Source organism: Peromyscus californicus, unplaced genomic scaffold, assembly GCF_007827085.1.
Source record: "Peromyscus californicus insignis strain IS unplaced genomic scaffold, ASM782708v3 Scaffold_18__1_contigs__length_77618521, whole genome shotgun sequence".
Classification (NCBI taxonomy): domain Eukaryota; kingdom Metazoa; phylum Chordata; class Mammalia; order Rodentia; family Cricetidae; genus Peromyscus; species Peromyscus californicus.
Window position 1 is genome coordinate 61560154 of NW_026294480.1, and position 24894 is coordinate 61585047.

Sequence of the window (24894 nt, forward strand, 5' to 3'; positions counted from 1 at the left end):
CATTTCCAGTGCTGGAAACTTCATTTGGTGATAAGAGACAGCCAGTTGGGACTCTGCCTCCTCCAATATTTGATGATTTCATTTAGAGCACCTTCATACATGTATGTATTTTAAGAAGCTTCTACTTTATTAGGCTTTCATACAACTCCTCAAATGGCCTTAGTTTTAGCTGTCCCTTCTCGTATACCCTCCCTTACCCTCCTCTTCCCCTTGACTCCCTGTTGAATCCTCTCATCCATCTACTACGTATCTTCTTCCTTTCCATGGTCTCCTTCAGTTGTCTTATGGCTAAAGCTCAACTTCTGTATTGATTAGATATGGAGAGTGGACAACCTTGTTTGTACCTGATTTTAGTGGAAATGCTTTGTGTTTCTATCCATTTAGGCTGATGTTTGCTGTGGCCTTGGTGTAAATATCCTTTATCATGTTGAGGTATGACTTTTGCATCCCTAATGTCTCCAGGACTGTGATCATGAAGGGATGTTAGATTTTATCAAAGGCTTTTTTGACACCTAGTAGGAAGATCACATGGTATTTTTCTTTAACTTTATGTATATGGTGGGTTACATTTACTTATTTTCATGTATTGAGCCATCCCTGCATCTCTGGAGTAAAGCCTACTTGATTGTGGTGGATGATCTTTTTGATGAATTCTTGGATTTGGTTTGTAAGTATTGTTTTGAGTGTTTTGAGTATGAACATATCCCTTTGTTCATAAGGGAAATTTCTCTTTGTTTGCTGAATCTTTATATGGCTTGGGTATTAGGGTGACTGTGGCCTCATAAAATGAACTTGGCAATGTTCTTTCTGTTTCTATTCTGTAGAATAATTTGAGGAGTATTGTCGTTAACTTTTCTTTGAAAGTCTGGTAGAATTTTCCTCTAAAATCACCTGATCATGGGCTTTTTTTGGTTGAGAGACTTTTAATGACTGCTTCTGTTTCACTAGGGGTTATAGGTCTATTTAAAATGCTTCTCTATTATTGCTTTAACTTTAGTAGGTGGTATATATCAAGAAAATTACTCATTTATTTTAGATTTTCCAGTTTGTGGGGTACTGGTTTTTAAAGTATGTCCTGGATTTCATTAGTGTCTGTTGTTATGTCCCCTTTTTATCTCTAATTTTTTAATTTGTGTCTTCTCTATCCACCTTTTAGTTAAATTTGGCTAAGGGTTTGTCAATCTTATTATTTTTGTCAGAGAACCAACCCTTTGTTTCATTGATTCTTTTTATTGTTTTGTTGTTGTTATTTGTTTGTTTCTATTTTATTTATTTCAGCCAAGACTTTGATTGTTTCTTGTTGGCTAATCCTTTGGAGTGTTATTTCTTATTTCTAGAGCTTTCAGGTATGTTACTAAGTTACTAATATGAGATCTCTCCACTTTTTTTGTAAACGTAAATATTTAGTGTTGTGAACTTGCCTCTTAAGCACCTTCATTGTGTCCCATAAGTTTGGGTATGTTGTGTTTTCATTCAGTTCTAGAAAGTTTTTAATTTCTTACTTAATTTCTCTCTTTACCCATTTTCCATTAAATAGTGAGTTGTTTCATTTCCATGAGTTTGTAAACTTTCTGTTGTTTCTGTTTTTGTTGAAATCCAGCTTTAATCCATGGTGGCCAGGTAGGATGCAGTGTTATTTCAATTTTCTTTTATCTGTTGAGACTTGCTCTGTGTCCCAGAAGGTGTGTATATTCTTTTGTGTTTGGGTGAAATGTTCTGTAAATATCTATTAGGTCTATTTGGATTATGGCATCAGTTAACTCCAGCATGGTTCTGTTTAGTTTTTGTCTGGCAACTTGTCCTTTGGTGAGAATGGAGAGTTGAAGTAATCCATTGTCATGGTGTGAGGGTCAATATAGGATTTAACCTGTAGTAGTGTTTCTTTTACGACCTTGGGTGTCCTGTGTTTGGTGCATAGATGTTAATTTAAGAATTGCAATGTCCTCTTAGTGGAAACTAAGGAATCCCTGCCACCATCCCCTAAGGGGAACATCCGTTTCGGAGACCACGCCATCTTATACTCCCTTGGCAGGACTTTCCTGATCCTAGAGGCCCCCAGGCAGTATTGGTGCCGCCTTAGTTCAGGAGGCTACATGGTTTCCTTCTCTAACAGTAGCTTCCTGGATGCTGACAGCCTGCAGATGTCAGTAGTGAATCAACATTCTTGTCCAGGGCTGCTTAGCCCACCTTGGGCTTTGGGCTGTTAGTGAATTTCTCTGTACAACTGCCCTGTCATATCTGGAAAACACAGTTTCAGTGTGGTCACCTCCCACGTCTGGCTCTGACACTCTTTCTGCCTCCTGTTCTGTAATGACCCTGAGCCTTGAGAGGAGAGGGCTGCAATAGCACTTTCTTACTGCTAGGAAATTATGCATAATGTGCTGTGTGGTCATGCTACAATTGCATAATGTTGTATAATGCAGTGTTGCTAAAAGAGGGTATCTTAGTTAGGGTTTCTATTGCTGAAAAGAGACACCACGACCACAGCAACTCTTATAAGGAACACATTTAATTAGGGTTGGCTTACAGTCCAGAGGTTTAGTCCATTGTTATTGTGGCAGGAAGCATGGTGGCACACAGGCAGACATGGTGCTGGAAAAGTAGCTGTGAGTTCTGTATCCGGATCCAAAGGCAGCAGGAAGAGAGAGAGAGACACTGGGCCTGGATTGAGCATCTGAAACTTCAAAGCCTGCCTCCTGTGACACACCTACTCCAACAAGGCCACACTTCCTAATAGTGGCACTGCCTATGAGCCTGTGGGGGCCATTTCTATTGAAACCACCACAGAGGGCTAGCAGCTTACTACCATGACAGAATTTGTGCTTCAATCCAGCATCCTGACTGTGTTTTAGTTGCTGTGTCCTTTAGTGCTCCTGTGTTTGATGTGGTTTTCTCAATTTGCCATTGCAGTTTTTTTTTTTTTTTTCTGGTTGACTCTTCACAAGCAAACTTCATTTGTATGTTACCTTTATGCCAAATACAAATTACCTGCTTAATCCATGATAGAATGAATTTTATATGCCCAAAGTTTAGTCTGACCAATTTTCATTAATGTTTACTTTTTAAGACTTGTCTTCCCTGGGAAATTGTGCCAGAATGATAAGTACTGCCTTTGAGGATATTTGTGGTACCCAAGAGGACTTACGTAATTGTTCCCTGTGCTGCAGTTAAATTAGAAACAAAATACAAACTGGATTTGGTAATGCAGATCCTGGGGAAGAAGATCCCTGAGTTGATTGTGCTCAGTGGAGTCAATTGTAACACTGTGTACTGTGCGGCTGCTGCCGTTTTGCTGGCTGGCAGTGAGAGACGCCATGTTGATATTGGAAAATTCTGTGCTGGGTCTTTGGTGCTGCAGAGAGGTACAAAACCATGTGTTATTTTGTATCCTTGGCCCAATGCCTGGCAGTCAATGCTATTACCCTCTCCAGTCAGCTGATCTCCAGGCGGGCACTTTGCCTTCACTGTTTGAAAGGATTCATTGACAGATGTCAGAGATTTTTTTCTCTTTTTCTCTCAAGAGAAAGTAAGAGCAGAACAGATTTTTGTTTGAGCTGTTAATCAAAAAAGCAAGGTCAAAGTGTCCATAGCAGGCGGTGGCCACATCCTGTCGAGCTGTGGTGATTTCTAGGCCGTCTCATTGCCAGTCTTTCAACTTCTCTTAGATGTTTCCCCCTCATAAGCTCTGCGTAGCTCTGCAAGTTTCCAAACTGGAGAAAAAGTTATAATCACATTCATTTGAAAGTAATCAATGTGCAGCGCAAGGATGCCTTCCGCTTTGGAATCTCCGATTGTATTTCACTAGAAGAGCTTGTGACTCACTCGGAAGCTGCTCCTTGGTGCTTCCCTAGGTGTTTCCCAGGATTGCGGCTCAAGATTGGCTCAAGTCCGAGTGCTTCCAGCCACGCTTTTCTGAGCTGGCTCTGCACCCACCGTCAATGCATGACGTTCGTTAGTTTAGTTTAGTTTTCGTTTTCTGTAAAGCAGAGGTTGCTCAGGTTTTTCTCCTTGGCTCTTTAGTTTTTTTTCTTCTTCCTACATTCCTCCAAGCTTCTGCTGTTCGCACCAGTGATGAGTGACATCCTGGCTCCTAGTTCTGTGGGGCAGCCTAGGCCCTGGGGTTGTAGGATTTTCATGGAGGTGCTTTATGGTGACGATGGGAGATCCCACGTGGGCTTAATGTGGAATAAAATAAATATTTCTTTTCATATTAAAACTTCCAAGTCAAATCTTAGAAAATCGTGTCACAGGAATCCATATTAGATGCTAAAGTTGGTAAATACATTTAAGAATAAGGATGTTTCACCAGTGTTGAGAAAAGAGAGTTTGTACAGTCTTATATGTAAATAGTTTCCTAGCCAGGCTGAGCTGAGCCCAAGCCTCACGTTACACATGGACCTTAGGCTCTGGTCCCTCAGTGCTGTGTCTTGTGCCCGTGGCCTGTTCTTTGAAGCATAATTGCCTTAACCAAAAGATGCTCATTTTTTATTAACTTTTTTCCTTTAGTTTATTTCTTTTTCTACCTACATGCTTCCAAGATTTAATACAGGTAGAATTTTTAACTTGGTTGCTTTTTGTTTAGTTATTAAATTGATCCCTAGTTTTGTGCTTTTTAGGCTGATAATGACTGTGGTAAGTACTTCACAAATGACCTGTCCTTTGTATGTCTCAGGAGAAAGAGAATAATAATTTCTTTCCTATTAAGAAGTTCAGTCTAGAAGCCTGGCTTTCCAAGGGTGTTTATTCATGCTCTAAGAACCTTATTAATAGCTGTGAGGTTATACCTATATGATCTTCAAAAAGGTTGCTTCTACTAATAGTAGAGAAAGATTTTTTTTTTTTTTTTTTACTTCTTTGACATTTGAACAAATGACAAATAATGCCTTGTAGTTTTAGTTTATTTTTTTGATGGTTATCAAACTTGGGGGTTCACAACTGTTAACCCAGCCCAAAGATGGAGTCACTCGGGATACCAAGGAACGACCTTTGTGGAACCTAGCCCCTCTGGGGAAATGGAAACTGTATGGATGTTCTGAACCTCTTGCCTGCAACAGTTCCTTTTTCCTTAATGCTTTCTTGCCCAACTAAAACTGCCCTATAAAACCCAAGCTGCCTTTTTGGCAAAGCAGCTCTCCCCTCTCCCGGAGTGCCTCTCTTGGTCTGATTCTCTCCTTAAGCCTCATAACAGTCAGTGCCCCAGTGTCAGATGGCCACCTGTCCTCAGTAAACCAATTAAAAGGGCCAAATTAAAATAGGGTAAAGGGGCTGGAGAGATGGCTCAGAGGTTAAAAGCACTGGCTGTTCTTCCAGAGGTCCTGAGTTCAATTCCTAGCAACCACATGGTGGCTCACGACCATCTGAAATGAGATCTGGTGCCTTCTTCTGGCCTGCAAGGATACATGCAGGCAGAACACTGTATACATAATAAATAAATCTTAAAAAAACAAAACAAACAAACAAAAAAACCCTAGCCCCCCCCCCCCCAAAAAAAAAAGTGTAAAGAAAGAGGAGTCTGGATTTTGTTTTCCTCTCTGGTCTGGACTCCTTTAGATGCTTCTGGATGTTTTCTCTCTCTTATCTACGATAAAAACATTTCCCCAAGTCACAGAGTGACCATTTCACAGGTTCTTTACTGCACCCTGGCTCACAGCACTATCTTTCTTTTTAATCCATGTCTGGACTCTGTGTAGCTCACACTGACCTTGAACTTGCAGAGACCCTCCCACCCCAGCCTCCTGAATGTTGGGGTCACAGGGGAGCCACCACATCCAGCTTTTTAGATTAAAAAATATTTCTTTTTCTAGTGTTCTACGCAAGAGTTCTTCTTGATTGTCAAAAGCCTGAGTCACCTGAAGTCAGAGCTTCAAGCATTAATGCCTGCTGTTAATTCCCACGTACAGTCAGACTTACTCCGAACACTCATCTTAGAAATTCCTGAGCTCCTCAGTCCAGTGGAACATTATTTAAAGATACTGAATGAACAAGCTGCCAAGTAAGTGCAGACTCCCACTTCCTCCCACCAGTGACCATCAGCCAATGTATTTGCCATTTGGTGTGGGAAGTTGCTTGAGTACATATGTGACTGGGAACATTTATAGTTGTCTAAACTCAGGCAGTTCACAATCTAAGACAGATGAAGTACTTCCCCAGGTATCAGATGACAAAGGATAAAACTAAAGCCAGGTAGTAGCAGCAGTTTATTAACCCCAAAGCAGGTGCCAGATGGCCCTTGTCCCCATTTCCTAGAAGCCAGGGGTGATTGTGTTTGTGTGTAGAATCTGCAGTTGTCCTTTTAAGGGTGTGGTTTTGTGGTGTATCTTACAGGAAGCTGAGTTTACCTTTGTTGTTATTTTCTGAGTAGGCAAATGACATGATAGTTTATTTCTTGGTTTTACCATACAAATTGTGAATAAAGTAAAAATGATTTTGTCGGAAGTTAAGGAATGTCTCTATAAATATTCAGTGGCAGAGCTGGAATTAGAACCTCGTTTTCCTGAGTTCCAGTCTGTTGATATTTCATCATGCTATAAAATTGATAACTGGTCTAATTAATACGCTTCAATATCCGGATCTGCACTTTTCATATTTTAGAGTTGGCGATAAAACTGAATTATTCAAAGACCTGTCTGACTTCCCTTTAATAAAAAAGAGGAAAGATGAAATTCAAGAAGTTATTCAGAGTATCCAAATGCATTTACAAGAATTACGAAAAATACTAAAACTTCCTTCTTTACAATATGTGACTGTATCAGGACAAGAGGTAATGTCAAACATATTTTCATTTTATATCAGTTTTCCAGGAGTAGAAAAGCTATTTCATAATATAAGTAAAATCTCTGGATAGGCTGTTATAAGCAATGGTGCAGAAAAACTACCAAACTAGACCCCTCCATGGGCACAAAGAAAGATTTGTTGGTATTCAAATGGCCAAGGTCGGAGAAGAGCAAAATGGCCCAAAGTAAGCAGATTTTATATGACATCAGCAGGGTGGGAGTCTGAGCTGACACCGGCTGTCAAGGTTGATGGGAACTATGTGCTGTCCCTTGTTGGAAGTGGGTGATGTGTGGGGGAGGTTAAGGGAGGTTCCTGGAGGATTGAGGGTGGTCCTTGCTGAACAGAAACCCCCTTAAGAGATCTGCTTTTCAGTAAACAGAAACCTTTAGGCTTGTTTCCCTGGCAACAGTCCTTCTGTTTACCTGGCCAGAGTCCTTCTGTTTAGGACAGTGTCACCAGCACTGCCTTTGGGGCAAGAGGGAGCGGCTTTGGACTTGACAGTTGTAGATATCGTTATTAAACACCTTCTGTCTTTTCCCTTGGAAATATGCCATAATTACCTGTTTCGACAAGAAATTGGGATAACGTTTTATTAATCTTTCAATAAATTCAAGCAGCTTGATGTTACGTGTGCCCTGTTACCTGTTGAAGTTACTTTACAGACATCATTTTCAAATCATGTGTCTTAATATTTGCATTGCTTTGTGTATGTTAGTGAAAGATTGCCAATTATATAGCTATTTGAAATAGGGAATTAGGATGAACAATAGTGTGCTTATCAGAATGCTCCAGACCATGTACATTTTGTAGATTTAACCCCTGACTTAAGTTAGCCCATCCATCTCTGGCTAAAGTTCTGAGGATGCTATGCTCAGCAGAGATTTCACAAAACCTGTTTCACTCAGAACTCTGCACAAATGTTTTCGAGTATTTAAACAGACATTGAATATTTAATTGTATCTCTTGTTTCCGCCATGTGACACTTCCTCCAACAAGGCCACGCCTCCTCAAAGTGCACTCACTTTGAGGGCCATTTTCTTTCAAACCACCACAGGTCCAAAGGGAAAAACCCCAAGCATCCCAAAAAAGGCAGGCCCACTGACTTGATCCATAATGACAGTTTTGGCTCTGCTCAACTGGACTATAGGGTTTTTGGCAGAGAGATAAAAGTCCTCTCTTATCATCCCACAGGAACCTGTGAAATACGTTTCTGTCTGCCAGGAAGAGCCACTTGGCTTACTGACATGTGCCTATGGTGTGTACCACCAGACCCCACCCTCCACACCCACCCCGACCCTAAACTTCCAGGCTGATCCAGTTCATAGGCTCCCCTCCTCCACCCCTGCAGCTCCTAGTTTCTACTAGTTTTTCTTTATAACCCAGGGGTGTTTCTCTGTGCCTGCTCTTCTCTCTGCCCCCAGTATGTATGTTACAGCTTGGATGGAAAGGTGTCTTGGCAGTTGGGAGCCAAGGACTATCACAAAGTCATGCTGCACAATGAAGCTCACACAGGGATTTATTGGAAGGGGGAAACCCAGGAGTGTTGCTGCCTGTGCTCAGGAGAGAAGAAGCGGAGAGCTGGGCAGAATGGGGGGGCGGTTAAGGGTTTAATATAGTTTCTTGGTGGAGGAGCAGGGGAGTTTTCAAGGGTGTCCTGGGATTGGAAGGATTATTTTGAGGCAAGCTCAGGGATTGGTGGGATTTTGTTTTCTTGTAGGGTTGGGGACCTGGCCACTCTCCTGCTTCATAGCTGTTTTCAGCAAAAAAAAAAAAAAAAAAAAAAAAAAAAAGCCCCTAGGGAAGTCTGGGGATGGGGCCTGGCTGCTGGATCTCCTCAGGTAGGGCCTGGTCACTTGCACGCCTTGAGGGTTTAACAAAGTTTACATAAATATATACTTTGTATATACTAAGTTATACAGAGTTTACATAAGTATATACTTTGTATAAACTCATACAAAGTTTACAAGGGAGTATCTACCCACAGCAGGGCCGGTAGACTTGGGGTGAATAGCCAACACCCACCCTTGCCAGTCTGCCCTCTCCTCTCTGCTCCAGAAAGGCAGTCATGGCTGCTTTGGTCCTTGCTCCCGTTTTTATAATAAAAACCTTCTTCCCGCCCACGGGCCTGTCAGATTGGTGGTTTCTCTGTGCCCTCGCTTACAACATGTCTGTCTCTCTGTTTGTAAATAAGAAACATTTCAAGTTCCTAAGGGAAAGTAAGGACAAAGTGAGGGAGAGGAGGAGTGGGTTACCTGTGATGCTGAGGTAAATAGGAGGCAGGTGCTAGAGTGAGCTGAGAAGTCTGCAGCCTGCCTGGCAGTGATGGTGTGATGGAAGTCTAGCAATTGGGAGGCAGAGGCAGGAGGAGCGCAGTTTAGTGTTCAAAGAGTTTGAGATCAGTCTGGATTACATCTTGTACTGTCCAGTTTTGTGAGTCAACTTGACGCAAGCTAGAGTCATCAGAGAGGAAGGAGCCTCAGTGGAGGACATGTCTCCATGAGATCCATCTGTGAGGCATTTTCTCAATTCGTGATCAAAGGGGGAGGGTCCAGTCCATGGAGGTGGAGCCATCCCTAGAATGGTGGTCCTGGGTTTTATAAGAAAGGCTGAGCAAGCCATGAGGATCAAGCCAGTAAGCAGCACCCCTCCATGGCCTCTGCATCAGCTCCTGCCTCCAGGTTCCTGCCCTGTTTTGAGTTCCTTTCCTGACTTCCTTCAGTGATGAACAGCAATGCTGAAGCGTAAGCCAAACAAATCCTTTCTGTCCCAACCTGCTTTTGGGTCATGGTGTTTCATCACAGCAATAGAAACCCTAAATAAGACACATCTATCTAAAAACAAAATAAAACAATCAAAGGCAAAGAAAGAAGATTTTCAGCAAGCCTGGTAATGATGCCAGCCTAGGCTGGTGTCATATAGTTTGAATGACAATGTCTGACATTAACCCAGACAGAAGAAGGTCCTGGGAGAGTAATATGAGAAAGTACTAAAAGGACTGAAGGCAGAATTCTTGTGTTAACTTCTGGGAGGTGGAGTCGGAAACTGCAGAACAGGGGATTGCTGTGAGATCTTGCGGAGCTTTCTAGAACAAGCGTTATTTTTTCCAGTGGTTTTCTTTAGCAGTAAAAACAAAGGGCCTGCCTGCTCCTTCTTAGGATGTTTGGAAAATAACCAGAGAGAATTTCCTCTCCGAAGGCTAGTGCGGCCCAGGCACAGTATGAAGAACTTAGACACATGACCACAGGTGTTTAACCTGCAGGAGGTCCAGGTGGGCTTTCCAGACTCTTGCTGCACCTCCCATTCCCATGGCTGTCACGATGGAGCCCTGCCAGTCCCTAGAGTGGACCTTTGATAGCTACACCGTGATTCTCGTGGTACACCTTGTTTTTATGGGCTTTTCAAAATGTTCACCAGCCCTTCACCACCAACTCCCACGGGTTAGGATCTTTTCTTCTTGTAGCCTTGAAATTTGATATTTGCCTTTGACATAGCTCTCTCAGAATTATTTCATAAAATGCCAGTGTGCCTTCACAGAGCATTTTTGAACTGAAGAATTATTTAGTATACTTAGTAATTTTATTTTTTTCATCAATAATATATCTAAAGTTTGGCTTGTTTCCAATTTTTGTAACTACAGGGATATTTTTAGATTGTTAGTTCTCAACTATAAAATTGAGTATGGGAGATTTGAAATGGTATTAATCAATTTCTATATATGAAGATATCATATATTAGTTTCAAAATTTGCTTGGTATGGAAATTAATAAATATTAACCATTAATATAAAAACTAAATGTTTCTTTTCATGTAAAAATAAATCAAAGACATGGCAAATATAAAGTTATATGCATATCATAAAACAGACAAATGAAAAACCTCATGAAACTATCACAGAATTAATCCAAGAATTTCTGGATCTTACTGTGTAGAGTATAGATTTTTGAAAGTGTATCTGAACAAACTACAGATTCGAGCACAGGACACACCTACAAAGGAGGTGAGGCTCAGGCCCGAGAAGTTTGCTTCCAGGGGGAGCATGGTTGGATATATGGAGGCAATCTTGCTGTAAGGCTCAGGAATGTTGCAGAAGAGGGGGCGAAAAGAACAGGAGTGCTGTATGGAAAGACCAGGCCAGAAGTGCGGTGTTCTGGCCGGTCAGCAGCCAGCCGTGGATGGAGGTGTGGCTCATAAGGCCCCAACCCTCCTTACTGAATGATTGGCAGTTGATGGCTTCTTGTGGGAGGGACCAGACATCAAACCTGTTCTGCTCCAAAGGGTAGTTCCAAACATGTGGTGGGGGAGGAGACAACAGGATCCCTGAGGCTTGCTGGCTAGTCAGTCTAGCTGAAACAGAAGAGTCTCAGGTTCAGTGAGAGACCCTGCCTCAGGGAAGTAGAACAGAGAGTGTGATAGGGCAGAATGCTGAACCAGCATCCTCTTCTGGCCTCCACGGTTGTATGCATAGGCTCATGCATGCACACTGCCCCCTCCATCCCGTACACCCCCGACTCCCCCACCCCAGCACAAACATCCCACACTTTTATCAAACTTAATCTTACTGAGTAACAGAGTTCTTAAGATACATGGATAGTAATGAATGAAAGAAGTTACTAGAAAACACCCAAACTCTCCCAAGAATAATACTGGATTTATTTTGAATGTTTAGAATAATGTTTATTAAATTGTCACACACAATTTCCAAGAAGCCTCATGATATGCTGTGGGTGGCTTCCCATTTAAATATCTCACTGTTCATTTGCATTTATTTTAGTTTATGATTGAAATGAAGAACTCGGCTGTATCTTGCATCCCAGCTGACTGGGTGAAGGTTGGAAGGTAAGTTTAAGGCATTTTTTTTTTTTTTTTTTACTTCTAGCATGAATTATGATGCGTATCTGAGATGCTAGACCACTGCCACCATGTTCTTGAAGCAAGAGTACTTTTCCCCCATCGATTTTCTTATGAACGTTGAACCAAAGAGATGTTTGTCTTCAGCTATTTTTGTCATTCATTTAAAAATATTGAAGACCATATTTTAGTACATTTCCCCTTTGTCAATTACTCTTTCGCCCCATGACTGTGAGTCTCAGGTTGAGAAATGCTCAACTGGAAGATGAATGTGGTGCTTTTGGCTTTTTGATGAATGCTGTACCTGACATTTCTGTTAAGAAGCTGGAATCTCATTTTCTCCTTCACCGAGCTCCGTGTGTCTTTATTCTCAGTGTTTTCCTTGGCATGCAGTTATAATAGTTACTTCTTTTTGTAACTTATATCATGAGCTGATGAATATAAATGAAAACAATATTAGAGAACCACATTCTGTCCTTCTCAGTCCCTTGGAGGGGACAGGTTCAGGAGAAGTGTGCGCTTTTGACTATAGCGTACTGCTTCTTCCTTACTGCTCTTCCTGCCTCTGTGTGACTGGGGATGAAAATATTAACATTTACTCAAGATAATATTGGGGAGACTCCTGGCTGGTGGTGAAGTGGAGGAATTCTTATGTTAAGGATGAGGGAAATTTTGACATGGTGACATAATGGCTAATAGTTTCTTATGTTAATTAAATAATGTAACTATTATCCATTGCCATGGCAACAGCTACTTTAAACACAAGCATGGGTTTCTTGAATTCAAATACCTTGTTCTTTCCCTTATGCCACTGAAGCTGTAGATGTGAGTAGTCTTGACTTGGAGGATGTTTCCCATCCTTGGAGCATCCTTCCCTGTGTTGAATTTTGCCCTATCGTACAGTTAATGAATGAAAGTGCACTTTATAAAAAGACATTGCTAATGCCCATATTATTCTGTAGAACAGAAACTGAGGTTCTGGCTAAACAACTGTAGAAGAAAAAGCTGCGGTAAAATGTTTGCCTAGAACTCTAGAACATGCAATTGAGGAGCAATTGGCAAGGCAAAATATGGATGCTAGCATCTTCTAAACATGCAGTAATAGAATTGGTGAGGGCCTGTTACCATTTGGTCTGTTGTTTGGCTGCCAGAGCCTTGGTATAAGGATGAATTAGAGTCTCATCAGTTAGACCTTCAGTATTCAACAGTTAAGTTAAAGATAACTATGCCAGTGTGATATAGGAAAGCCAAGACTGGAGTACTCATGGCCTTGAAGAGCTCTTCTAAACCAGATTTCCCGTTGTTAGCTTTCAACAGAAGTAGCATCTACTCTTGGATCCCTGTAAAGGGTACTCTGCTAACCATTGTGTGAACTCAGCCGTGCCTGTGAGGAGGCACTCTACAGTCTTTGCTGTAGTGGAGCCCACGTAAGGTCTGTTCCATTTGGACAAGACATCAGATGCGTGGTCTGGTCAAGGCCTGGCCTAGTATCTCTGACTGAGGAGCTAGCTCCCAAATACTGTCTACCCCTACTTGATGGAGAGGACAGCTTACGTTCAAGCCTAGGGGAGCTTGTGAGACTTCTTCCCATTCAGGGCCACTAAAATTTTGAAAATTTTAAAATTTTGAATTCATGCTCTGACCTTCTTTGTGATGCATTATATATTTCTTTTTGTACTGAATTATGCTGAACAGAAAAGTATAAAATCTTGGAAGTAATACGACCTCCACCAATGCATCCATCTTACTTTCTCACATCTTTTTTTTTAACTGCATTTTCGTCCAGTGTTTTTAAGCAAACATTTTCATTTAGCATGAGGGAAAGAAAAAAAAAAAGCCTTTACCAGTGAAGTAAGTTTCAACTCTGACTTTGTCATATAGTTGAAATTTTAAGAACATTTTAAAAGCTTCCTGAACAGAGTCCTATTGTTGAGAGTCAAGTTCGGGACCATAATTAAAGAATGCTTTCTGTTTACAGCTGTTCATGTTCAAGGCTCATCGGTGAATAATAACTGCTTTAATTTTCTGAAATGATGGCAGCACTGATTCTTATAACCTTGATTTCCTGTGTGTCGTTTTTTCCTTTCCTCTTGTAGCACAAAAGCTGTGAGCCGTTTCCACCCTCCTTTTATTGTAGAAAACTACAGACGTCTGAACCAGCTCCGGGAGCAGCTAGTCCTTGACTGCAGCGCTGAATGGCTTGATTTTCTAGAGTAAGTTTGCAGTGAACAGTACGCTCTGAATCTGTGCATCCAAAACAGTAGAGATTGCTGCTGTGACCTGCTGGAAGAGTGGGGATTTTCAGTCCTTCGGGACGTAAGCTCGAATAGTCTGATGAGGGAGACCCAATATACTTCACTGTTGCAGGATTGCATTTTATGGCTGATGACGCTTGGTAGAGCCATTTTTTTTTAAAAATTCCTCCTTGGAATTTACCCTTCTCACCTTTCTGCACTGCATAGGTACTGTTTTGACTTTATTATCTTCATTTATTTTTTTCCTAAATTTTTAATATTTTGTGTATTTTCCTCTAGGTTTTCTTTTTTTTTTAAATTGTAATGACCATTTATGTACCCTCATCTAGATTTAGCAAATTTTTGCTTCATTTGGTTTCTGTCTCTAGTATGTGTGTATATATATCTATATGAAAATACATATACATACATATTTCTGTTCCAGAGTTATTTGGAAGTTTTTCATAGTATTTCATCCCAAGTACTTATATATGCATGAAAATAACAATATCCTAACAAGGAATTTTAACACCATTAATACATCTAGGAAAATTTAACTATTTAAGAACATATTTGATGCATGCATGTAGTGCACATACAGACAAATAGTCATACATATAAGGTAAAAATAAATAAATCTTCCTGAAAAATAAATATATTTGAGTGTCCTCAGTGTTCCCTGTCCCAATTCTTAAAGAAAAGATCTAATTAACTCTTACACATTGCATTTGGTCACGCTTCTTTACTCAGTTTTAATCTAGAATAATCTGCCATGCTCTTCATTTTTAAGATACCGAATTTCCTTTGGAAGAGTCCTGGCCCTTGTCTTGAAGAGCGGCTCACATCTGGATTGATTGACGGTCATGCGTTCATATTGGCGGTGTTAGGCACTGGTGGGCAGCAGGCTGTGGTCAGCTCTTGGGGAAACAGTAGTGTTTGTAGTTTGTTGTTTCCTGCAATGCGATCACGCCCAGCCCAGCTCATTTCTACCGACTCTGCTCTGAAGTTGGGAAGAGATGTGCATCAACTTCCATGCGACTTTGAGACTTTAGATGAAGTCACTCACTCCTCCTTCCTGAGCCCTGTGGCGTTAAATAGCATCGCTGCACATAATTTACAAGTGACTAAAGCGAGATGCACATTAAGAAGTCAGTTTATCCAGCGGGAGGGAGGATATGTGCATGGATTGTGCTAGACTGTCATGTACTCAAGCATGTGCTTTGACCTACCAGGGTCCAGCTGATGGAGGGGCATAACCACTGTGCGTTCGAAATTTGCACAAACTCTTACACTACTAGTGGAATTCATTTCACTTATTTTGATGAACTTTAACTCAGGGGAAATGGGCTAATTAATATATATGTTCTGTCTACTCAGATAAATATGTATAAAGCATACTGTGAATGCAATTCTTAGTTTACAAATAATAATAAAAATAAAGTTGCATGAAAATATCATTAATAAGCCAGGTAGTAGTGGTGCATGCCTTTAATCCCAGCACTTGGAGGCAGAGGCAGGTGGATCTCTTGAGTTTGAGGCCAGCCTGGTCTATAGAGTGAATTCCAGGACAGCCAGGGCTACATAGTGAAAGAAACCCTGTCTTGATAAACCAAAAAATAAATAAATAAAAATAAAAGAAAGAAAACATCAATAGAGTTCTTTTGATAATAAAACAAATCAGAAAACAGAGATTTTCTTTTTCTAAAAGTAAGATAAAAATATGTAGGAAGAACTGATCATTATAGTGATCTAACCTGATGCCCTTTATAAGTTGGGAAATACTGCAAATATTTTTAAGTAGCAAGTAGATTGACATTCAGCACTTCTGAAATCCACATTATATTACATAAATATTTTTCAAGAAAGGTGTTCAGTGTGACTCTTCCCTCTCCATCTTCCTCTCCAGTTTGTGTAAGGGGTGTCCCAGTTGCATCATGACTTTATGAAAAAGGCAGGCAATTTACTCTTTTTTTTTTTCCCTCTAACTATGTACAGAAATTAGCAACAGTGCTATAGAACCTTGAAGAATAGCATTGTAAAGTGGGGTCATAGTTTAGAATTGGAGGTGGAGGTCTGTGCGAAATCATTTGCTGGGCGTGGGTTAGGCCATGGATTCCACCCCAGCACTGTTAAACCAGAAAGCAAAGCAAACCAAGAATGTGGTTGGAATCTGGACTCTGCTAGTCACAGCTGTGTGAGCTTGAGGTGGCTGCTTTGGTCCTCTGAACTTCCTTTGTGAAGTTTAGGTAATGAAGCTGTGTTGAGTGAGTAGTGAGGCGACAGTGTGAGGTGTCCCTCCTGTGTCTGGGCAGTGAGGAGCGATTCCCTTCAGCATTTCTCTTGGACCTTCGGTAGACTTAGCTGTCAGTGCCTTTCCTCATATCCTGACTTCAAGGAGTCTGTGCCCTGTGACTGCCTACTTTTGAATTGAGCAAAGCCCCAGTTTCTCTCAGATGACTACCTACTCTAAAATTTAAGCTTCGTTACATAGCCTTTCTTTACTTAGAAGATATTTCATACTGAGCATTTAAAAATTAAGTCCTGGGTTCTTTTGTAGTATTTGTTGTTGTTTTATCTATTTAGTTATTTTGAGATGGGACCATGAATGCCTCTGAGGCCGAGAGGGACCTTGGACTTGTGATCCTCAGTAGTTTTCTGAGTGCTGCGTTGTTGGCATATGTCCTCATGTCTGGCCAGTTATGTTCATTTTCAACACCCACAATTTATCACTAGATATAAATGTCCATAGTTTGTACAGTATTGTGCATATTGGAATAAAATGCTGAGATATGAGAAAATGGAATAATATAGGTACAAAGAGGCTGAAAAAACCCAACTCTATAAACATTTCTATTCACTTTGTGAATAAATCTTTTAATAAAAGTCTTGATATTTTCCATCGCTAAGTATTAATAAGATAGCTGAAGGAGTACTCACTTCTGTCTATTGCAATGCCTATTCTGTGCTGGGAGTGTGGACTAGATATTAGGGTTATAAAGCTGTCTTAGAGTTTCTATTGCTGTGAAGAGACACCATGACCACAGCAACTCTTTTTTAAAAATAATTTATTTAATTTTATGTGCATTGGTGTGAGGGTGTCATATCCTTTGGAACTGGAGTTACAGACAGTTGTGAGCTACCATGTGGGTGTGGGGAATTGAACCCGGGTCTTCTGGAAGAGCAGCCAGTGCTTTTAACCACTGAGCCGTCTTTCCAGCCCCAACCATAGCAACTCTTATAGAGGAAAACCTCTACTTGGGGCTGGCTTACAGGTCAGAGGTTTAGTCCATTATCGTCATGGTGGGAAGCATGGCAGCCTGCAGGCAGGCATAGTGCTGGAGAGGTACCTGAGAGTTCTACATCTTGATTTACTGCAGTAGGAAGAGAACTGTGTCCTGGGTGTAGCTTGAATATATATGAGACCTCAAAGCCTGCCTCCACAGTGACACATTCCTTCCAACAAGGACATACCATCGTCAACAAGACTATGTCTCCTAATAGTGCCACCCCCTATGGCCAAGCACTCAAACACATGAGTTTATGGGGGTCATACCTATTCAAATGACCACAAAAGCTAGGTCAGTCTGACAGACAGTTCTGCCAGTTCTATGTGAGATACACTGAGACAGTTACTCCAGGCTGGGTGTTGCTATAAGGAAGAGTGCCTGGGGAAGCGGGCCCACCTGAGTAGTCCTTGATGCTGTGGGAGGGAACTGAATTCTCTGTTGAAATTTCTTTCCTGACGTGAAATGTCACAGTCAGATGAAATGTGACTATAGTGTATATAGTTATATATGTAATATAATATGCTATGTTGACATCATCATATCAAGCTGTTTTAGGCTTTGTTTAGCCAAACAAAGTGGCTGAAGACTCGGCACCCAGTTGTTTTATCATGAAAGGTAGATCAGTACACTGCCCCTCCCGTACTTGTTAGATAGACTGGCTCATTTCATTTGTGCTTATGTTGCTAGTAGATGGACCACTTGGTGCACAGCTGCCGTGGGTCAGGAGATCAGCCCGCTCATCTTGTTTCTCTTTCTGTAGGAATTTTGGTGAACATTACCACACTTTGTGTAAGGCCGTGAATCACCTAGCAACTGTTGACTGCATTTTCTCTCTGGCCAAGGTCGCTAAGCAAGGCAATTACTGCAGGTAATAGAGTTTTTCATTTCCGCCAGTTAGCAAGGTTTCAGGTCCATTGGGTGTATCCCATTAATCTGACAATTACTGTTATAAAATATTGCAGTTGTTTAGATGTGTTACACTCTTGTTAAATCCAGATATCACACATCTCTTAGTTTGAAAAACCAACTCTTTCCTCCTTGTTTTATGACTGAGTCAAATGCAGATGACTGGAGTACTCTAGAAGTAAATGTTACACTTGAGCTTTTAAGTTTATGTACAGTTTTAAAATGAAGTTTGAGGACTCTTTTTGCTCTGGGAAACTTTATAGCATATTTCACCTTAATTTTAAAAACTACAGTTATAAAAGCTTGTGTATGAACAAGGGACTGGGAAGAGAGAGATCCTGTCTCGGGTTTCTGTGAGCTTTCCTGATCCCCCCCTCTCCCCCCCGTTGAGAGCTGGATTCATGCCACCGTTCTTCATTGGCCTCTGAACATCCCAGCATTCCTCATTTTCCTTTTCATAAAGGACGCTAGAATCTAATAGATCTAACTTTAAATAACTCTAATTGTAGTATATTATCTTTTCAATAAGTTGTTGTTTTTCAAAAGCATTTGTAAATGAAGCTACATATCTCAGAAAAATTAAGAGACTATTCAGCTGGCTGGCTTATTGTGAGGACTAAAAGAAAAGCCTGGGAGACTGCTCCCTGGCTGGACCTGTGGCCTGAAGTTCCTAGTGGACAGTCTGGCTTTCCTTACTTCTGTCATATCTTGGTTTCTTCTTTGTGTTGTGTCAAGTTTTTCAAACATATCTGCAAGTGTCCTGTGATCTGCAATACATAGAGGTTACTAGAGCAGGGTTGTTTAGTGTACAGTGTTTCTTTGTGAGAGACAGTTGGGTGCTTGAGTATATAAGCTATGTTCTCTAATTGAAGTATATTATTTTATTTTACTGCCCACTTGTAAAGAATACATCTACGTTATTGGTCACACAGTCATGTTTAAAATAGATTCTTTGCGTCTCAGTTGTTACCTAGCTCTTTCTCATACCAAAGGGATTCCAGACTTACACAGTGTTGCCTTGTCAGTTACCTGTAAACACTGTGTAGCTGAATCTTCACTGTAGTGAACACGGAAGATTTATATCCTACTTATCATGTATTATTATGAAAACTTAGCATCTGCAGTCCCTTATCCCTTTGTGGCGTCAGTAGTGAAGTGAGCTTTTCCTGATGGTCTGTTTCTGAACGACTTGGAGACATTTAGTGTCTGTTTATGCAAGCTCTTCCCATTTCAAACCGAGTGTGCCCTCTTACCCCCTCATCCCTCTTTAAGACACCTTCAGGTATTTGCTGCGACTGGAACTGCCATCATGAAAAAAGGACACAGAGATGGTTATGAGGTTTGGCCCATTGCACCAAGTTAAGATTGTCATCAGAGTGTAAGATGGACATACTGTTTTTCCTCTGTTAAACCTTGTGCAGTTTCTCTGGATATGAGTAGGCACAGTTAAGTTAAAGTCTTTGTCAGTTTGGGTATCGGAAGCTCTGGTAGACCTGTTTGTGTTGTGTGTCATTCCTGCTCATTTTTATAAGTCTTCTTGACTGCTGGTGAATTTTTTTATTAAATGTTTTCATTTATTTTTATATACTAACCACAGTTTCCCTCCCTCCTCTCTTCCTGTTCCCTCCCCTCACCTCCCATCTATCCTCCCCATCTACTCCCCGTCTCCTCAGAAAGGGGCAGGCCTCCCATGGGCGTCAACAAAGCATGGCATATCACATTGAGGCAGGACCAAGCTCCTCCCTCTGCATCAAGGCTGGGGGAGGCATTCCTGCATGGGGAAGAGGTTCCAAAATGCCAGCACATATGCCGGGGACAGGTCCTGATCCCACTGCTAGGGGTGCCACAAACAGACCAAGCTACACAACTGTCACCACATGCAGAGGCCCTAGGTAGGTCCCGTGCAGGCTTCCTAGCTGTCGGTCAGTGAACTCCTGTTAGCTCAGGTCAGCTTTCTCTGTCGGTTTCCCCTTCATGATCTTGACCCCCTTGCTCATAGAATCCCTCCTCCCTCTCTTCAACTAGACTCTGGGAGCTCTGCCCAGTGCTTGGCTGTGGATCTCTGCCTCTGCTTCCATTAGTTACTGGATGAAGGATCTCTGTTAACAATTGGGGTAGTCAACAATCTGATTATAGGAGAAGGCGAGTTCAGGCACCCTTTCCATTATTGCTAGAAGTCTTAGCTGGGGTCATCCTTGTGCATTCCTGGGAATTTCCCTAGCCCCAGGTTTCTCCCTAATCCCCAAGTTATCTCTTTCATACTCTCCCACTTCATCCCACCCCCAACTTGACCAACCCAATCCCTCATGTTCCCATCCCCTCATCCCCTCCCCTCCACCCCGCCCACACCCCCAATTTACCAGGGAGATCTCATTTATTTCCCCTTCCCAGGAAAATCTGTGTGTCCCTCTTAAGGTCCTCTTTGTTAGCTAGCTTCTCTGGGGATGGGAATTGTATGTAGCCTGGTTATCCTTTCTTTGCTTTACATCTAATATCCACTTACGAGTGAGTACATACCATTTGTCTTTCTGGGTCTGGGTTACCTCAGTCAGGATGATTTTTTCTAGTTCTATCCATTTGCCTGCAAATTTCATGATGTCATTGTTTTTTACTGCTGAGTAATACTCCAAAATGTATCATATTTTCTTTATCTATTCTTTGGTTGAGTGACATCTAGGTTGTTTCCAGGTTCTAGCTATTACGAATAATGCTGCTATGAACATATTTGAACAAATGTCCTTGTGGTATGTTTGAGCATCCTTTGGATATGTGCCCAAGATTGGTATAGCTGGGTCTTGAGGTAGATTGATTCCCAATTTTCTAAGAAACCATCATACCAATTTCCAAAGTGCCTATACAAGTTTACACTTTATCTTTAAAATAGACTTAAAAAAAAATAAGGATCCATTAGACCCAGGTGGTAGATGGTAAAAAATATTTTTCTGTGTAATTGTTATTTAAATAAGCTATTGCATTAAAGTTATTGTGGGATGGGGTATTGAAATATGAGTCTGTTTTTCAAATAAAGCACAACCAGTGCAGTATGTCTGTGAGTACAATTGTGCAGATGAAAGCCCAGGAAGGGAGTCACCAAACTGATTCCAGTGTTGACCTCGGAGGATTTGATAAATAGAATAAAGCTGTATTTAAAATATGATTGATTGGGGAGAGGCTCAGTGGTTGGGAACATAGGGTGTTCTTACAGAGGACCTGAGTTCAGTTCCCAGCACCTATCTGGCTGCTCACAACCATCCACAGTTCCCAGGCCCGCACATGGCACACATTCATACACATAAATAAATATAAAAAATTTAAAAACTGATAAGCTAATTTAACCTGGAAATGACTTTCCATGACTAGTGAAATGATGTACCAGTGATCTGAACTGTGTTTAGTGATGCATGTACTGATTTGATCTCAGATAATGATAGACAGATGAAAACCGAAATCAAATAAAAATAAAAAAAAAAGGCTTGCTGAGGCTTGTCCTTCAGTGTGCTGTTATTTCCAGTTGCTGATTTCTGATTAATTGCTGATTAGTTTGACTCTGTTCTCAACTATTATTCTACCATGTGTTCCTGAGGTCTAAGGTTGATTGTCTTCCATATTGAGTACTAAAGCTTCTCATGCTGTGTCAGTCTATGTGGGCTGGCCTCGACCTCACAGAAACCTTCCCAGCTCTGCCTCCCTAGTGCTGAAGTTAAAGGGGTGTCACCATGCCAAGCTAGTCAGTGCTTCTTTTAGAAAGCTGCTTCCATATCTACAAGTTGATAAAACTTATTTTTTTTTCAGGCCAACTCTACAAGAAGAAAAGAAAATCATCATTAAAAATGGAAGGCATCCTATGATTGATGTGTTGCTGGGCGAGCAGGATCAGTTTGTGCCCAACAGTACGAGTTTATCGGTAAGTACCACATGACACCAAAGCCAGTGTATGATAAGGACATTGATTTCAAACTTGTGACTACCAAATGAGTAATTTCGTAAGTTATTTGGTTTTATCTTCAGCTGTAAATGGACCAATCTCAGGCATAATTTTATATTTACTATCAATTGTGGAACTGGTGTACTCCCCATGGAAAATTCTCTGTACATGGAAAGACTTAGCAACTAAAGATGACTATCTTACTTCTTCTGTGTAACCTAGTAAAAGTAATTTATATTCACAAATACGTGAATGATGTTGGAATCGCACAATGTGTTTTCAGATTTCCATTAGCATTCAGCATCAGTGTGCTTTGTCCTACATGACACTATTTCCACATGCTCTGAAAGAATTAGAAGTGATTAGCTGATCTAGGCTGGAGTTCTCTTAAAGAACACCGATGATCCCACATTGTTATTAATTTAACATATACTTAGTTCCTCCATAGAAAAGCAGGATTTCAGAGGTGTTGGTGTTGTGGGTGATGGCAAAGATTCAGGAAGTGGGTAGCAGGGTGGAAATGAGATCATGGAACAAGAGATTGGGAAAGAAAAGTTAGAGAGGGTTGTCTCCTCTAATGTTGTCTAAAATGGCAGTGGGATTTGTTGTGGAAGATGATAGTGATTCAGATATCGGACTTCCAGGAATGGTAAATGAGGTTTGTGGGTGTCTGCAGTGAGAGCAAGCAGCTGTGGGAGAACCCTGAAGAAACAAGAGCTTTCTGAACCCTGAATGGAAAAGTGCAGCAAGCTAGCAGGCAGCCTGTGCATGGTAGAAGCTTCACACAGAGAGGCTAGAAACAAAGCATTAGAGAGTCAGTGGCCGAATTTAGATTGAGGAGAGCAGCCAGAGTGAGGCTCTCACGGAGCTGGGATGATAGCAATAGACCATGGTGGACCACGGAGCAAGGATGTGTGACATGGTCAGTTTGGCCAGCCATGAGTGTGTGGAGTGAGATGAAAAGCTTTGAGTTCCGTTTACTCTAATGTTACATATCAAGCCTTACAGGGTTTGTTGATAGTTTATTGTGGTTGATACATTGTGTATCCTAATAAACTTATCTGAGGGTCAGTGAACAGAACAGCCACTAGATTAGACATAGAGGCCAGACAATGGTAGCACACACACCTTTAATCCTAGCATTCTGGAGGCAGAGATCCGTCTGGATCTCTGTGAGTTCAAATCCATACTGGAAACAGCCAGGCATGGTGACACACACCTTTAATCCCAGGAAGTGATAGCAGGAAGTAGGTATATATATAAGGCTGAGGACCAGGAACTAGAGCCTTGTTAAGTTTTTAGATTTTAACAGCAGTTCAGCTCAGATCCATTCAGATGAGAACTCAGAGGCTTCCAGTCTGAGGAAACAAGATCAGCTGAGGAACTGGCAAGGTGAGGTTGGATGTAGCTTGTTCTCTTTCTCTGATCTGGCTCCGGGTTTGTTTTTATTAATAAGACCTTTTAAGATTCGTGCTACAGTTTATAATCTGTATGTTGGGCTTGTTCAGACTGTTACAGTAAAGTCCCATAGACTGGGTGACTTCCAGTCAACAGAAACTGTCTTTCAGGATTCTGGAGACTGTGAACTTAGATGATGGTGTCAGTGCCCTGTGGGAGCTGGTTTAGTGCTTTATGTGTGGCACCTTTCGCTGTGTTCTCACGTGGAGGGAGAAGGGGAGGTCCCTGCTGATCCCTGTATATTAATCACTTCCTCAAAGCCCTGCGGTACTGTCATTGTGGGAAGGAGAGGCGTAGACACTGAGACCAGAGCGACCAGGGACGCAATGTCTGGAAACTTGTTCATTCTTACTAACAAATGCGTATGCTAGCAATTTGTCAGATGAGTTACAGATACTAATTTTTGTTGTCTTTAAGGAGAAACCTAAATGAGAATAAGAACTCTCTTGTTAGTTTCCATTTTGGTAGTATAGCTTCTCTAGAGAAATAATACAGTTCTAATATTTAGTAGCTTGACTTATGTTTAACTGATAAGCCACTCATGAAACATGTTCTGATACTGCCCATGCCCATCCCCTTGATCCAAGAAAGTTGTCCTTGGCATTGATGTTTTCTTTGTTCATTCTCTTTTATTTTTTTCTTTTCTTTTCATTTTCCTCTTTTTTCAACAAAACAGAATGTTGTTAATAAGTCAGATTTGAACAAGTACAATAGCCTTCTAGTTACAGGAGCATTTAAAAAATCATTAACTCATGTATTTCAATTTTTACAAAATAAACGGAGTGGTTTTTTTTCTAGTAGGCAGCTTAGAGTGTTCCAGAATATTCATTTCTTTTACATATGCTCTTCCTAACTTGAGTAGGAGTTGATATAGACTGTTGCTATGGTGAACTGCATTCTGTTTTTCAGGGTATAAATTTATATACGGGGATAGTGTAGAGAAAGAACTTACTATGTAAAATTCCATCTAAAATGTACTCTGCCTATTAATTTATAAACTATACCCTGACAGAAATGTCCTCAAAGTTAGGTAACATTGTTACTTCTGATAATTACATAGTTTTGAAAATTTGCCTTTCATACATCTAAATTTTGCTAGCTTTCCTGGGTTCTATATTATGTAAAATCATTAAAGTTCTCACGAGCAAAGGAACCATGTGCTCATTTCCCTCTCCCAGTTTCAGGAATCTTCTGAAGATTCCTTCAGTCTCTGCCTCTCCGTCCTGCCCCCACCCCATTTCCTTTCCTCTCGTAGCCCCTTCTAACTTGCCGTTCCACACTCCCATCTGAGTTCATCTGTGCACTCCAGCAGTTTGGGACCTCTCACAGTCCTCCATGCCTTTGGCAGGTGGTGGTCCCTCTGCCTGGAATGTCATCCCTCCCCATCTCGCCCTCCCCATCTTACCCTCCCACCTCCTGCACGCCCGCAGCCCACTCCGCCATTTCAAGCTCTGCTCTTCCC

The 24894-nt window shown here is 41.2% G+C and overlaps 1 protein-coding gene across 5 annotated transcripts in view; it reads left to right on the forward strand.

Annotated features, from left to right (window-relative positions):
- The window catches only part of Msh3 (mutS homolog 3), a 142036-nt gene that overhangs the window by 82444 nt on the left and 34698 nt on the right, over positions 1-24894 (forward strand). For 3 of the 5 annotated variants that reach the window (XM_052743594.1, XM_052743590.1, XM_052743591.1), the window contains exons 14-19: positions 5805-5992; positions 6592-6760; positions 11546-11610; positions 13719-13835; positions 17904-18011; positions 21842-21953. In XM_052743594.1, the coding sequence (XP_052599554.1) occupies positions 5805-5992; positions 6592-6760; positions 11546-11610; positions 13719-13835; positions 17904-18011; positions 21842-21953 (759 nt within the window). The remainder of the gene's footprint in view (positions 1-5804; positions 5993-6591; positions 6761-11545; positions 11611-13718; positions 13836-17903; positions 18012-21841; positions 21954-24894) is intronic. The other 2 variants (XM_052743592.1, XM_052743593.1) reach the window with 2 other exon arrangements.